Genomic DNA, 17,214 nt, shown 5'->3' with positions numbered 1-17,214 from the left:
TCAAAGAAAAGGGAATTACCATAGAAGTTACTGAAATACAAATGGAAAAACTAAGCTAAGCAAAATCCATCTTAGGAAGCCAGTATGAAACAATATGATTTTACAGTGGAGAGTTTAGCCATCACTGGACTTTCAGCTTTACTGAGAGCAGATATGTGTTTATTTTGTTCACCACTATATCCTCACAGTAAAGCTGAGAGGTTAAGTGTCTAACTTGAGCTCCGGTCATTAGCTCTCAGTTCAAGAGTTTGAGCCTCATGTCAGGCTCTGTGCTGACAGCTCAGAGCCTGGAGGCTGCTTCAGATTCTGTGTCTCCCTCGCTGCCCCTACCCCACTCGTGTTCTGTCTGTCTCTCTCTCTCAAAATTTAACATTAACATTTTTTTTAACGTATTGAATAAATGAACAATTATCTCCCTTTGGTAATTGTTATTCTATAACTATAGAATCTCAAAATTCTACATCCTTCCGCCAACTGCACTCTGTTCAGCAAGCGTCTTTACAACAGCACTGTTAGGAGTCCTCTAAACTTTCAGTGACCCAGTGTTCATAACAGAGTCATTGCTATATCCTAGCAACAAAAAGAGTCATTAACCTTTCCTCATTCTTTTAACAAAAACATAGTGAAGGACAACAGAGTGTCAATGGTAATGAGACAAGGAGGTTCTAACGGAGCTTAAATAGAGTGAACCGAAGAAGATCTGCCTAATCCTTTCCTTTCCAATAAACTTAGAGTATATTATCTAAAACTTTCTGTCATGTATGTCCTATGCAGAAAGGCACAGATTTTTTTTAAATTTATTCTTTAAGCATTAAACATTTAAGAAACACACTAGAGGGCATGTCACACATCAGCATGCATAACCATACACTGTGCAAAAACAGCACACCTGAACTCCTCCTCCAAAATTTCATTCCTTTTCATACAGGTGCCTCTACAACTCATTCTCTGCCTTCCACCTTCTTTAATTCTTAAGGAAGAAGGCAATATAGTGACATATATTAGTAAGGACAAATGTCCATCTAGATGTAACAAAAGTTTAAGAAAGCTATCGGCACTCAAAGGTGACAAGGAAAATGCAAACTTAGGTAACTGGGGCTTATTAGAAATAAAGGCAATTCCTATCTGTTACCAATTAGTACCTTAAACTAAACAGAGTGATACTACATCCAAGGCAGTTAGTTATACCAAGTGCTCCAGTCACGAAACTTTTGATTTTCTCCATGTAATTACTGTAGAATCCTAATATATTTTAATGACTCAATAGGAGTGATTTCGCAGTGCTAGCAATTAAAAAATGTGCTAGGTGTCTTTCCCAGAAAACGATATTTCTGTTTGCAAAGAGTAATCACAGCTGAGACCCAGGGAGGAAAATCAAAGAAAGCAAATTTGTCAGCTGAGAACTGTCAGTCACTTTTTCAAAGACAGCTCCATAGTTATTAGAGGAACAAGTGAGGACAGGCCAGGAAATCTCTGTCCGTCCTACCTTACAGCAATCCAGCAGAAGGTCAAGGACAGGACGAAACTTCAGGGTGGCCCCATTAAGGACACCTCATTGCATTAAAGCCAATTTTTCATGAAGTTGGGACTGAATCTGAAATGGTGGCCACTATATTTATTTTGAAATCAGATTTCATCCATAATACCACAACCAAGAAAACAGTTGACATCCAAAGAAGCACAGAGTGGTAATTTTATACATGTATAGCTTTCTGGATTCTGTGGAGATAATCAACCTAGGTGGTCCTAACTCACACCAGTTTTCAGTCCTGGTAAAAAAATAGTCACTCAGATTGGCATTAAGAAGCATTTTGTTTCCTTTTTATTCTAAATTTGTGTCATTTAAAATATAAGCTTAAATAAAGTTAAAAATCAAGCCTATAAGTTAAGGCTATTGCTAACACTCTACAAACACCACAAAAACTAGACAATCTTAAAACTCAGGAGTCAGTGACAGTTGACTGGGGCATCCCATAGACTCAAGATCAGAATTTCCAAGGATATTTGCAGGAAAGAATTCCAGATGTTTGGAAAAGGTGTCTGTGACCAGCATCTCAGACTAGTGCTAACTAGTTGCTGTGTTCACTCATGCACTCAATCATTCTTTGTTTAACCCTTTATTGAAGTCCTGCTAGGTGGCAGGATCTGTGCTAGACATTCACTTGAAAAACACCAGCCCTGTCCTCAAAAGCCTGCCCTCTCTTAGGAGAGAAAGACGAGTGAAGATGCAAACATACTGCTTTGTGCTAACTGGTTTGATGAGGTCAAGGATAGGGGCTGGACTAACTAGTCATGGTGGGAGAAAGGTATAAGAGAAGGTTTTCTGGAGGAAGTGACGTTTGAGGTGAGAACTGAAAGACAGACAGTTAACAGTCAGGAGAAGGGCAATAGAGAGAAGTAGGAGAATGGTACAAGCAGTAAGTAAATATTCACAAACTCCCTGTCAAGAGAGAGTGTGGCCCATACGGGATATGTAAGTAGCTGAGACTGGCCAGAATGTGGATTTAAGGAGAAAGAAGATGGGGTGAAAAGAAAGTTCTGTCTTGTCCACCCAGGATCTGATGACCACTATAAGTTGGAGAAGGGGTAGTAAAAGAATGACCCCAGGTTTCTGTTTAGGGCCACGGGCTGGAAGAGGGGATCCTTCCTGAGACTGGAGATAAGGGCGGCTACCCTTAAGGCTTTGACTTCTGGGGCCCAGTATCCTCATTTGAAAATTCCAGGTTTCTTGCAGCTACAAAATGCTATAATTCCAGGAAACTGGAAGACTTGAATTATAAGATCCGTCCAATAACAGTATTTTTGGAAAACGGCCTCATCAGCAGGATCCTGATAAATGTATGTAGCCAACCGTATGGGGTTGCATTCTCCTATTCTGGTTGCCAATCTCAAGAGCAGAATAACCACTGCTTCTTACTGACCAGTTCCTCTGTGCCTTATGTTCTCCTTACATCCTCACAGAACTCTGTGAGGTAGGCACCAATATTTTCCCCATTTTACACAAGGGAGAACAAGGTCAGAAGGGTCTCATACTCACTCAAGGCCATTCTGTGAAGGGCAGAGCCAGGTTTCCCAGCCACATCACCTCAAAAGCCTTGGGGCAAAATCACTGAATTTTCCCGCTTCTGTCTTACGGCAAAGTCTGCTCAGACAAACCAACTCATCACAGTCTACAAAAGTTACTCTGACCCAATTAAGGAAAGATCTTTTGCAGGGGGAAACGGGTTGCCGAGGAACAAGACAGGTTTTAAGGATGGTGTCATCCAATGAATCGCAAAGTCTGGCCCTGGTCGGACCTTTCGAATCAAAACCTTTGAGATGGAGAGTGAGGGCTCTGTACTGCCACGGGAGCCCATGGAGCAAGGTCAGGATATGACAGGCTTAACCCTGTGGAAACAAGGAAACTAAGACCGTTGCTTTAATTCCAGGCCCAGAAAATACAGAGCCCAGGTGTACCACACTCCCTACCACCTGCCACTGGCAACCTCCTAGGGCTCCATCTGCTGTGTAACGGGCCAAATCCCCATCGGGCAAAGCTGCCGGGTACAGAAACAGAAAGGATGGCCTGTTTCGATCAGCCTTGTTTGCCTGCAATTCCCCGTGCGCACCCCCCCCCCCCCCCCCCCATGGGTGAAGTGACAAAGACGAGGCAGACAGCATAATTTGGAACCGGATTTCCCATACCACATCACATTTTGTAGTAATTCTATGAAATCCAAGTTGAATGTTAGAATGTCAGTTTAAAAGGAAACTGGTTATTAGTAAAGGATAACAGGTGCTATAAAACTATAGTAAGTGTTGACATTTGAAGGAAAGGAAGCATAATAACCTAATGCCTTTTTTGGCTTTGCCTGGAAATGAATAGCCATTCCTTGTCAACCCTCACCTCTACTTCACTCAAAGACTGCATACATAATAGCAAAGATCACCAAGAGAAAAACATTATGTGCACTGTCAAGGACAAATAAGACTGTGGCATCAATCAAAGTGTAATGGAACGGGAGAGATGTGAGCTGGCAGGAGGCTAAAACACAATTGCAATTATGTTTTACTTTGTTGGGAAATAATTGTTCCAAATCTGTTACCTTGGTCTCCCACCCTTATAGTACGAAACAGAGCCTATCTAGATTGTAAGGCATCAAAAGACATTTTCTTTTTCCTTACAGAAAGACTCCAAGTATGGGACAGCTCTGGTTTCTAAACACACGAGTGTATCACACATAAAGTTTCCTTCTCAGAAAACTATTCCAAACCACCTTTGGCATCTGGTTTCTGTACAAGATGTGGGCTATTTCTACATGACCGCAACAAATTGGAGAATTCAAAATAAATTATTTGTTGGATTGAGCTAGGAGAAGAAAACATGACATGACAGCAACGCACTGAACTGGGAATCCAGAGCCCTGGATTCTGGGTGTGGCAGACAGAAAGTGATATTTCATCTCTGGGTTTCTGCTACTTTGTGGGCGTAACGAGGGGTGTCAGTAGAAAGCCTCTAAAATCTCTTCTAGTTTCAAAATGTCATAATTCTATGTCCATGGAGCAGAGTCTACTACCATACTCCCTACCTTCTCCCCAAGACGGGGACATACTGCTTTCCCTCTATCAGACCTAGGATCCTTGTTTATGCTGAAAAACACACATCCCTTAGGAAACCATGGAGATCCATTGGCATCATTTTTCTATTGTTCTCCTAAAATGTTCTGGCTAGTAGTTTGTGTGTGTGTGTGTGTGTGTGTGTGTGTGTGTGTGTGTTTTAATGTTTGTTTATTTTTGAGAGAAAGAGCTTGCAAGCAGGGGAGGGGCAGAGAGAGAGGGACACAGAGGATCCAAAGCAGGCTCCGCACTGTCAGCACAGAGCCTAATGCGAGGCTCGAACTCACGAACTGTGTGATCATGACCAGAGCTGAAGTCAGACATTCAACCAACTGAGCCAGCCAGGCACCCCAGGCTAGTAGTTTTGCAAAATTTTTTTCTTAAAACTAACACATATTGGGGCTCCTGGGTTGTTCAGTCGGTTGAGTGTCTGACCCTTGATTTTGGCTCACTTCATGATCCCACGGCCTGTGGGATCAAGACCCTCATCAGGCTCCATGCTGAGCATGGAGCCTGCTTAAGATTCTTTCTCTTGGGGTGCCTGGGTGTCTCAGTGAGTTGGGCATCCGACTTTGGCTCCGGTCATGATCTCTCAGTTCATGAGTTTGAGCCCTGCATCGGGCTCTGTGCTGACAGCTCAGAGCCTGGAGCCTGTTTTGGGTCTGAATCTCCCTTTTTCTCTCTGCCCTTCCCCCGTTCATGTACGAGCATGCTCTCTCGCTCTCTCTGTCTCTCAAAACTAGACTTAAAAAAAAAAGATTCCCTCTAAAATATAAATAAATAAATAAATAAATAAATAAATAAATAGATAGATAGATAGATAAATAAATAAATAAATAAATAAATAATTCTTTTTAAGAGCCCTAACACATATTAAACACTTACCAGAGCCTGGGTACTACCAAGTGCTTTACAAGATTAACTCTTTTAATTCTCACAACCCCACAAAAAATATATATTAGTATTCCTATTTTAAGGATAGGAAACCAAGATACAGAAAGGTTAAGAAATTTCTAACAATAGAGATTTCACGGACCACTTTCAGGTGCTATTCAAGTCTAAGGTGAACCTAGGGCTTGGAGACCTCTGGACCATAGGTGGTGCTTGGCCAGGACACAGCAGGTGACAATGATCTCGTTACTCTGCGTATGCAGATACCCATTCATTTTATTCAGAGATCCTAGAAGGATTCTTCTAGAGCATCCTCTTAATCATTTGACCAGTCCCTTAGAATCAAGTGATTTTCCTTTTTCCCTGCAACACCCCAATACCCAGTATTTACCTCTTTCTTTTTCCTCTCTTCTTCCTTCCGTTTCTTCTCTTCTCTTATCTGTGCTAAGCGCTGTTTTTTGCGCTCTAGCTCAGCTTTTAAGTCACTTTTGTCAGACATGTTGGTTTCCTTGGAGGAAAAGAAAAAAATGTGAATATATAAAAACAACTTTTCTGTATTATCATTGCAAAAATCATTCAAAAGCTTGAAAATGTGACTTTTTGACCACAACAGGTTCCTATGTCGAAGAATCAAAGAAACAAATGAAGTTAGATCTGGTCTCATGCTATGTAAATATCTTCCTTTTTATGTATTCATAAATATTTGAAGAAATACAATGGTATAATCTGTTCTGGTCTGAAGAATAATAGCAACTTCAGAATAAGCAAGACACTTTCTGTGCAAGTTTCTTAACAAATAAACAACAAATAAGTAAATACGTAAATAAATAAATAAATAAATAAATAAATAAATAAATAAGAGAGTCAAAAAAGAACTTTCACCATGACTTCCAATTTAGACGACAATGCACCAATTCATCCCCACACTGAGGAAAGAACATAGGCTGTCATAAACCCTTAGAGATGTGCCCTGCTCAAATTTCTATGGACTCAGTAAACATTCCTCCACTGAGCCTGGGCACATAGATTTCATTTTGCCTAGCATTATATGCATCAGGGAAGACAGCCACTAAAGACCTAACATGTTAATCTTCTTTTTCTGTAAAACTCCTCCCAAACTGTCACAATTAATTTTGTCTCCAGTACAATCCTATCTCTATAAAACGTTCATCTGCATACCGAACACAATAGTGCTTATCCTGGCACTTTCCCTTTCCAAAGCAAAAGATGTCTATGAACACATGAAATAGTAGGTAACACCATGGCAAGTTCTTGGGAAAATTTATCTGAATGAAATTTAATTTCTACGTTAGTGGGCATGGTGATGCCAATGGTGATGATGCCAGAAATATTTGCAAATACAATGAGTTCGGAGAATACTGTCACCAGTTACCAATGATTAAATTTGCCTGTTTCATGCTCTCAATCGGAAACTAAGAAAATGGAAACACTGAGAAATGAAGAACCCCCTTCTGACCCAAATTCCAAAAATAAAGCAAAAAAACAAAAAAAAAAATCCAAAATGTCATGAATATTAATTTACATATTATTTATATGCAGCTATGATGAATATATAATGAATCCCTAAGTAGATGACAGAGGAATGAAAGGCAAAAAAGAAGCAAAGAATACAAAAGAATGAAATATCCTCAAACTTCCTGTCACTGCCTTTAGAAGGTAATCAAGAAGCTGCAGTTACCCTAAGACACACTTCCCCAAAAATACTCATAGTTGTAAAATGCACTTTACTGTACATATTCCTTCTGGTTCATGGTGTAATGGCAAAGAATTGTGAAATAATAGCAATAATAATCACAATAATTAATCTTTGTAATCAATTCATGAACACACCCTATCTTCATTTTTCAACAAATATCATCAAATAATTAATCTTTGCCAGGCATGGTCTAAGGCATCAGAGTACAAAGATGAGGAAAATCAGATTCTCCCCTTCAAAGAGTGCATAACTGCACTTTGTAGGCATGTGGGATGGCCGGAGATGTTCTCTGAGATACTGGCCTGTGGGTTTCTGAGTGCCAAACATTTATTTGTTATCACATTTAATCATAACAATCCAAGGAGACCAGTGTTGTTATTAATACCTTGCTTGCATTTCAGATAATGGAGGCTCAGCAAGACCTAAGAATGCATAGTCAGTACATGGCAGCGGCTAAATTCAAGCGTGCCCATGCTCTGAACTACTCCACTCTGCTGACCCCAACGTACAAGTTAGGCAGAATGCAGAGCAAAAGAATAATTAAGATCTACTAGAATGAGCAAGCATATGCTTTGAGGAGGAGAGGAAATGTAAGGTGGATATCAAATGAGGTCAGAAACTAGCAAAGAAGGGAAGATACCGATATGCAAAGACCTATAGAATGGGAACCAGCAGGCTAAGAGATGTGGATGAATCCAAGCCAAGAAATATAAACTTTAGTTGGTAAGAATGTATTTGTGGTGGCAACAGGTAAAGCCTTTGGAAGACAGAAGAGTTCCATTTGGTATAATGAGAGATGGGAAATCACAGCAGCTTTTTGAAGGGGAAAGTGACCAAGTAAAAATGGAATCTGCTTAAGCCTACTCTTGTCCCTGCCTGGAAAACAGATAGGAGCAGAAACTAGAAATCAAGCAAGCTGCCTAGAGGCTGGTGATCTACCTGGATCGATTGCACCTGCATGAGGATGGTGGGTGGATGTAGAGACCGAATGTAAGGAATGTGGGCAGATGAAAGCATGCTAAGAAGGAAGAAGTAACTCTTGATAGCCTTTAGATATGGAAGCAAAAGAGAAAGACTCAGACACAATTCAACTTTGAGAAAGCAAGGAGGATAGCAGCGAAGCTGGAAAGAGAAGGCAGGAAAGAAATAATGAAAAAACTTGTAGTATGTTGTGATTTTGGTGTCAATGGGATTTCTGGGCAGAAAGAATGCATAGATACTATAGATGGGATGAGAAGCTGGATGGGGACCGGAGCTGTGGAACAGAATTCTGAGTCATCCACCTACGAAGTTTAAAGCTGAATCACAAATTCAAAGTCCTACAGGAGCCAGGCAGATAACATGAGGACACAAAGCAGTGATTAAGACCAGGCAGAGAGGAAATAACCTGCCTGAAGAAGAAAGCTCTATCCAGCTCCATGGTTGACATGGAAAAATATGAATCAAAGCAGTTAGATCTTCTGATTTCTTTTTAAGAGAAACCATGGAACTGACAAAAATCAGGTTTATCACTAAAATATCATTTGCCAATAATTTTCAACACCAGTGGGCAAAATTCCTGGCAGGAGAAAATACGACCCTAATTCCAGAAGCCATCTGTGAAATTACATATACTCTTCCTTCTCCCATGGGGACCAATCAGATTTATGTTTTTGACATTTTTTTGGCCGTCAGAAATGAAATGTCCAATCAAAAAGATCACTATTAAAGCAATAATTGTGTCATTCTGAACACAGCCAGTGGAAACTACTTAGAATTTTCTCCCACACATTTCCCCAGTTGCAATTGGACTTCTTCTAGTCCACCGAAAGGGCCTGCCACAAATTCAGCTATATACTATGGTCATTAAGGAGCAAACTATGTAATAAGAATATCCTATATTTGTTGTGATTTTCTGGTTGACCTTCATTCATGAGCAGGAAGTAAGGTGTATATTTAGTACATTTCTGCAAAAAGCAAAGTTCTTCTTACAACTGATAAACATGTATGACCATGCTGGTAATTTAAGTTGGTGTTACCAGCCGCACAGCCAACATTTTTAAAATAAACAACAAAAACGCCAACGGAACTTTTAAAAAGTATTAGGTAGTGGTGTTTCAAGTAACACACTTTTTAAAGGTCATAGAGACACAATGGCAAAAGATAGCTATAGAGTATCTTCCACTTACTGATTTTTTGGATCTACTCCAAAATAGACATTTTGCACCAACACCAAGTAGAATAAGAAATCTCAAGAGAACACCTCATAAAGGGTTTGGGAAGTATACATTAGAGTAAATGAATGGCCCTTTACACACAGTAAAAAGGCTGCAATCGTGGCACTAAATGCAGTGTCAGCACTAAACTCCCCAGGCTTTCCCGGGGGGCTTGCCACTCCGACTCACTAAATCTCCCTGCACATCAAGCAAAGCAAATTGAGGAGCAAAGCATGGGGGACATGAGTTATAGAGCTTCCTGTGGCTAATGTAGGTCATTGCAAAGGCAATTCTGATGCTCTCAGTTTAAGAAAATAAGAGTCAGAGCTACCCGCTGCTAATTATTGCTCACCTACTTCACACACATACACACACACACACACAGCTGGTCTCTTTCATTTAAAAATTAAAAAAGGGGTCAGGAGAGAAATCACACCCACCTCTGGGTGTAAGTCTGTTCATCAACCTACTCTGCCACCAACCAGCCAACTACAGTTTACCTCTCCCTTGTCTTAGGAACAATTACAGCTCAGCCTCGCCCACTCCATCCTTTCCAGGGTCAGATGATGTACTTTTATGATGCCTGCTCAGCTCTCCTCAGAGCAGAGTCCCATATTCCAAATTTGTTTTCTGTTGGTGACATTCCTCTTACCCACACTCTCTTACAACCTACCTTCACTTACCCAACTCTCACTTTTTACCTCCTCCCACCCTGGCATCTTAGCCCATGCTCTCCTACAAATTCTCCAGATTTACTACTGCTGAATACAACCCCACTTCATCTCTTTTCTTTCTTTTCTTGTCCCCCAAGTTACCCACCCCTCAACAAGAGATATCCAAAAGTTCAAATCAGCTACTCCATGTCCTCTGGGCTCCATACACTAATCCCCAACACTTATTATTATTTTTTTTTTCAGATTTCAGTTCTCTACTTCTGATTCCCCCCCTTTTTTTTAAAAGCAGAACATTATTATATTTCAACACACAACTTCTGTACAACCAAAATTAAAACATCACAGTAAGATGTTGGAGACAAAACACGGCATTTCATTTACAATGCATGGCGAATGGTTAACATTCCTTAGTCATAAATAATCTCTTACAAACCAGTAACAAAGACACTAATATTCCAAGGGAAATGAAAAAAAAAAACAACACAGAGGAAAATGAAATAACAAATGACTATTAAGGTTTAAGGACATATGAAGATAATTGAACTGAACAATAACAGAATAAAAGCAACTTCTTTGTAGTATCACATTGACCAAGATTAAAACATTGACATCTAATGTTTGCACAGTTTTAGAAAAAAAAACAAAAAAAACACTGGGAGACAAGATTGATGAGGACAGTCTATACAATTGGGGGAAAATCTCTACTTTTGACTCAAAATATAAATTTTGGATATGATTAATTCCAATGAAGTGGATATACTAGGACTATTTCAACAAATTATTTGGAGAAATTCAAAATAATTTACATATAAGCATGTTCACTGCACAGAAAATTTGTAGCTAATGGATTTCTCTTTTTATCCCTGGTTCAACCTTTATTCCCTTGCTTCACTATAACTCATCTCCACCCATCCTCCCAAATGTCTCAGTTCTTATAACTTTTGCTTCAGTCCATCTCTGAGCCCAGTAAAAGGCCATTTGATCTCAGTTAAATGAATCAATATAAGAAAAGAACTTAGAATCATGCCTAACAAATATTAAACACCCAAGAAAATTGTTTTTCCTCTTCCTCCTCTTCCTTCTCTACTTCTTCCTTTCCTTCTCTTCCCCTTTTTATATTATTATTATTATAATCATCATCATTATTATTATCATTACTATTACTATTACTGTTTTCTACCATGCCAACCCTTTCCCCCATCACTAAGTCCACCTTAATTCAATAACCAAAGTCATCATTCAAAGTTCACTGCAATCATTTAAAAAATATTACAGTGAGAAATACATTAAAGGTATATAGCACGTTACTGATTTAGTAGCAATATAATCAGAGTAAGAAAACCCAATCTGTGATCCAAGAGAGTCTAAGGCACTTCAGAGCAAATAGAAGGAGCTTCTCAATCTAATGGATTATAAAATGGAAGTTATGTGGTTAAAGAGATGTTACTCAAATAAAAATATTGTAAAAAATTAAATGCAGTCATTTAATTTAGTAATAGTAAAATTCTTCTCAATTTTTCAGTTGAACACAGGAATTACATATCAAGCTGTCCCAAGTAGACATCCTCCCGTATCTCACCCACTTCCGCCCAGAGGATGGAGAGGCACATGGAGAAATGGTTTCTTCTCTAACGAAGAAGTTAGTTGCAGGGAGGGTTAATCCTGCCATTCCATTATAGAAATGGCTCATGATCCTAAGTCTCAGTGGAGGAAGAAATGGGGAGAGAAAAGAAGGAGGAAAATGTATGAGAGAAAAACATGGACACTGAGGAAGGAAGAAACAACACAAGTCATTTTCACACTGGCCCTTGTCTTTCCAGTTAACCTTGCATTTCCTTCACACTTCTTAAGTCCACACACATCCATAAAGAAAAGAAAGTTTTCAGTGTTTCTTGAATGCAATGAGACCTATAGCCTACATTTTCATTTTTGCATGTACCATCATGGGATGGTCGGGTCCTGTTTAGAACCAAGTATCTAACAGAGGAGAAGCAAAGGGTTTAGCTCTGTTTACACAGCTGCCAAGTAATAGACTCTCCCAAGGCTCAGCGTTTGAACAATATAGACTTCTATTTCCTTTTGGTTGTCTACGTTGGCAGCAGTTTGAGATTCCATTTCTAATGCTGGCATATGCAAATGTATTTTTAAGCTTAAAGTCAGAATCCTAGGAGGTTTAAATCATTGCCCAGCTGTGGCCAGACTCATTGAAAAAAATATCCAGAAACAAGTTCTCTTTTTCTGCCTGAAAACAATTGCTCTTGTCAGCTCTTTACTATGAGCTATTGAACTTTTCATCTGCCACTAGGTATGCATAAGAAATTTGATCTTTCCCAACCTTGTTTCACCTGCCTGGCTTTTCATAAATGCAGCTGACTTCTCCCAACTGGATAGGTGGACAAGGGATGATACAGACCACAACCATTTGTCCATTTATACAGTGATATCTTGCCTTCTATAAAAGGAGGGTTATAGAAGTCTCAAGAGGGATTTGGCTGGTGAAAGACATGAGAGGGTTATTTGCTAAATTTTTACAGCCAACAGGACAATGTGAAAACAAAACTTTTTTTTTTTCAGTTAATATTCTTTTTATTATGTAATGTGAGCTTGGTCGCAACAAGGTACACCTCTTCATCAGGAGTTAAGTCTAGAATATTTTCTGAGACTTGTTCCCTCATCCAGGTTGGGTTTTTTTGTTTTTTGTTTTTTGGGTTTTTTTGGAATTTACTGTCAAATTGGTTTCCATACAACACTCAGTGCTCATCCCAAAAGGTGCCCTCCTCAATATCCATCACCCACCCTCCCCTCCCTCCCACCTCCCATCAACCCTCAGTTTGTTCTCAGACAAAACTTTTAATAAAATCCATCTCATAGTCGGAAGTTGCCCGGGTATGGTCTACTCATACTGTTAGATGAGCAGTTTTTAAACGTTTTGCTTTCAGCATCCCTTGATACTCTTAGTTCTCAGTGACCCCAAAGAGCCTTTGTTTATGTGGGTTACATCTATCAACATTAACCATGTTAAAAATTAAAACCAATAAAACTTTAAATATCTAATAATTCATTTTAAAATAACTATAAACTTGTTACTAATATAAAATTTTTATGGAAAAAATAGCCATACTTCCCAAGGCAAAAAAACAAATAGTAAGAAGAGTGCAATTCCTTTACATTTTCACTTATTTCTTTAATATCTAGCTTAATAGAAGTCAACTGGATTCTTACAGCTGCGTCTGCTTCCAGTCTGTTGTGATATGTTATTTTAATTGTGAAGAAAATCTGGTCTCACATAAATATGTATTCCAAAAAGGAAGACTATTTAAATAGCCTCTTAAGGTAATTGTGGACATTCTTCGATATTACACCAAAATTCAACAGATGTCAGTTTCCTAATGTTCTGTTGCAATGTAATTATGAAATGACATCAATTGATGAGCTTTTTGCACTCTTTTTGCACATTAAAATCTATTAGTCTATCTTAAACTTTGAATGAACCTTTGACCCATGTATGATTTTATAACATTATGCACTGGTTATCTAGAAAATTATTTAGAAAAGTATGCAGACTTCTCAAATGTTGATACATGTCACTCTCCAAAATCCAAAAATCAAACTTGGTAATATCACTACCAAACTCTTAGGAAAACTCTTTAGGTATGGTAAAGCTGATATAAATTTTCCAAAATTCTGATTTTTGCTGCAAATCTTAAATTTTGTCATTAGCAGCAAATATTGTCAATTCTGACAAGATCATGCCACTCTCATTGATTTTTGAGAAAATTTCTGCCAAAAACCCAACTCTGAATAATCCTAGTTTGTCTGTGAATTGTACTTTCAAGTAAAAAACAAAAACAAAAACAGTGTTTCATGAAAAAAGGCAGGTAGTTTGGCTCACAACTCAAACTACTGCACAAATCCTATCTCGAGACAACCACCGAACTTTGGTAGGCAGCAAAAGTTGTTCCCATTTGTCACACAGTAAAGACATGTGCTCAAGGGTAGAGATTTAACATAACATTTTTTTTTTTTTTCTGCTTCATGAAGGACATTCTTAAGTGAAACAGGGTTGGTTGGTTGGTTGGTTGGTTGGTTGGTTGGTTTAAACTGCAAGTGTGTGGCAGTGAAGGTTGATGCCAGTACTGGTCTAGTTTGGTGCCACTGTCTCAATTCCTGCTAAGTATCAGCAGTGTCACCCACCATTGCTTTCACACCATCACTGCAAATGCCAATCTGGTGAAAAAGAAAATAAAAATAACATTTTGTGAAAATTGTCTTGACCTTACAGGTTTCTGAAAACATCTTAGGATCTCCAGAGATCCTCAGACCACACTTTGCCTTACCTGCTTCTTATAAGGTGGAGTTGATTCTAAAGCCTATAGAGACTGAACGAAATTTTGCTGTTGATATAAATAACCTAAACAGAAGGGTTTGAGTTCTTTCTTCTGCAGAAAAGAAAAAGTGAAAGACACAATAGTAGAATCACTGAGAACAGAATATTTCAGATTAGAGTCAAGCCACTATAATGATTTGGAAATACCTGGAAGATCTAAGACCAGTGGATATAGCATACGGAAAAGTGGAATTACAGAAAGAGTAAGGTCTTGAAGGAAAGATTCCATAAAACTATATGTGAAAGACTTGCTTAAACCAGAAAATAGGTAAGGAAGAAAAACTGAGATGACTTCTCTCACTGCTCATTCTCCTTCTCCCCTCACTACACACACAAAAAAAATTAATGGAGCTCACTCAGCCTTGCTATGAAGTAAACTAAACTAGTGGCTAATAAAATGCAGACTTCTATGTTGTGAAAAAAGTGTTTAATTCTTTTGTTCTTTTAATTTTGCCATTTTAATAATTACAATTATACATGTTTGTTTCAAGACAAGAACATCAAACATTATACAATCCAGTACCAATATTTTACCCATAAATAGGGAAAGCGAGATGCAGAAATCTAAGCTCACCACCATTAAACGGACAAGTCAGAACTGGAAACACCAGATCTCCTTATTCTTGAATACTTTCGCCAAATAATGCTTCCTTTTCAGTGTTTACTTAAGATTTTACTCATTTGAATCAAAAGGAAGAGCTTCTTAAACAAAAGGCTTTTATGGTGGATCTTGATCTGTTTATATCCAGTCCAATCTTGTGGTCGCTCTCTACCACCACCTGGTGGCAGAAAGTGTAAATTGCATGGGAGAGCTGACAACACGAGAAAAGGCTTCACCGTTGAAATTGCCAAACACACCACCGCAGCCAATACTGGGTAGTTCAAGACTCCAAGAGTTTCATCCACAGACGAAAGATCTATTTATGTCAGTAGAGAACTACTGTTTTTGAGGAGGGGAAAAATTTTAGTCCATGAGTCTATGGACTCATCTATGTTGATTTTTCTGGGGTCCTCTTAATTTTACTCACACTGGGTTAATTCTTGACTAGGAAATCAAGCGATACTGCTAAATTAAGCCTTTCATATCTCTCTTGCTGGATTTGTGAGCTATATTTAAGATTGTTGTGTCTGCATATCATCTCTAGTCCCGCTTGCACTGTTTCATGATTCTGAGCTACCCAAGTCGTACTGCTAAAGCTGTAAATCAAGCATTGGCAATTGCAGCACATTAAACAGAAGAGACTCTCAAGCACTCAGCACAGAAGCCCATTATGCTAGAGAGAAAAATCAATCCATAGGGTATCTGCCCTCTCATCTAGTTAACAGAGTAGAGATGAGAGCCCTTAGAAAGTAAAGGCCTCAAAAGCCGTTGTCATCTTTGCCAGAAAGTTCTGGAAAATTTTGAGTTATTTCTGACCCCAACAGTGCATCCCACCAATTTAGAGACTCAACAAGCTTCTCTTTGTTAAAAGAATTGTTCCTCAATTAAGGGAATCAGTCATTCGTATCTTAGAGTATCTTAGAGGAACTATCAGACAATATCAAGAGTCCTTAGGAAATGAGCATCTCAAGTAGCATCCTTGAAAGAGTATAAAACTGAAGATGGAACAGTTTGGACAATGAGAGGGCAGTATTTTGGCTCTGTGGCCCTAAGAATTAGGACAGAAAAGGAACCAGAAAATAGAAGAAAGGAGACAAGAGCCCTCTGGGGAATAATACCACAAGGGAAACTAGAACAAATTAAGAAGTGAGACCTTGAACAAAGAATCCTATAGAAGTACCTAACCTCAGGTCAAAATAGATGGGAACAATGCACCACCTGCCCAGGCCACATATCAGGTAAAGAAGCCAAGTAAATAAGGGTTCCATCACTATATATAATATGAGATCATGTATCTGGGCTCCTGGAAGTTCAAAAGCACTTCAGAGCAAACAGAAAGGAGCTTCTCTACCTAAATAGGCACTCTCGAGGAGTATGTGAAAAAGGGCGACTTCTCCACAGACCATGATGCACAGTGGCTCCTCAGCCTTATATTGCACACCTAATGGACATCCAATAAATACCTGCTGTCATATAAATGGTTAAAGACGGCCCCTATGTTATTCACTTATTGACATTATGCTAGGACCATCAGTTCAAAGCCCTCTAGCACCAAACACAAATTCTTACACATTCAGTTGCTTTAAATACAACTCAGATAAGCTTGTATTAGCCATTTAGACCCCACCTGCTTTACATATCCCACAAAACTACACCCAATACTTGCCAGCTATAGATAAAACAACCCCCAGAGACTCCCACCTGGCTATGGAACAGCATCACCTAGTGGGTGGTGGTGCCAACCTGCAGTGTCCGGGTCTCCTGCTGTGCAGGATGTCCCTTCTCATGCAATACTATCCAAGTACCACCCACTAAAATGCGTTGTGCAATGCTGCCACCTCATGGTCCTGTCTTCCCCTTGATCAACCCTGAAATCCTCAAACTCACCACAAAGCCACAGCCAATTTTCACCGTGCCTTCCAAATTCATCACCTAATATTTCCAAACCTGCCCTTGCCTACCCATGTCCATTCATGCTGCCCAATACCAGTCTTTACCTGGCTCATCTGACAACCACGATGCTCTTCTAACTGATCTTCCTGTCTCCGTGCTAACCTTACTCCCTGATGACTTCCACATCCTCCACACTGCACTAGGGTGATCTTCCTGTCACTCAAGTCCAATGAGCTCACTCCCTTACCTAAAACACTTCG

General features: G+C 39.2%; 1 protein-coding gene across 2 annotated transcripts in view; it reads right to left on the bottom strand.

The window, feature by feature from the left end:
* DYNC1I1 (dynein cytoplasmic 1 intermediate chain 1) overlaps positions 1 to 17,214 on the bottom strand; it is a 308,192-nt gene that overhangs the window by 275,475 nt on the left and 15,503 nt on the right. For both annotated transcript variants that reach the window (XM_042918203.1, XM_042918213.1), the window contains exon 2: positions 5,879 to 5,995. In XM_042918203.1, coding sequence (XP_042774137.1) covers positions 5,879 to 5,986 — 108 coding nt within the window. In that variant the 5' untranslated portion in view covers positions 5,987 to 5,995. The remainder of the gene's footprint in view (positions 1 to 5,878; positions 5,996 to 17,214) is intronic.

This window comes from Panthera leo, chromosome A2 (genome assembly GCF_018350215.1).
Source record: "Panthera leo isolate Ple1 chromosome A2, P.leo_Ple1_pat1.1, whole genome shotgun sequence".
Taxonomy (NCBI): domain Eukaryota; kingdom Metazoa; phylum Chordata; class Mammalia; order Carnivora; family Felidae; genus Panthera; species Panthera leo.
This window is presented reverse-complemented; position numbering and strand designations above follow the sequence as displayed.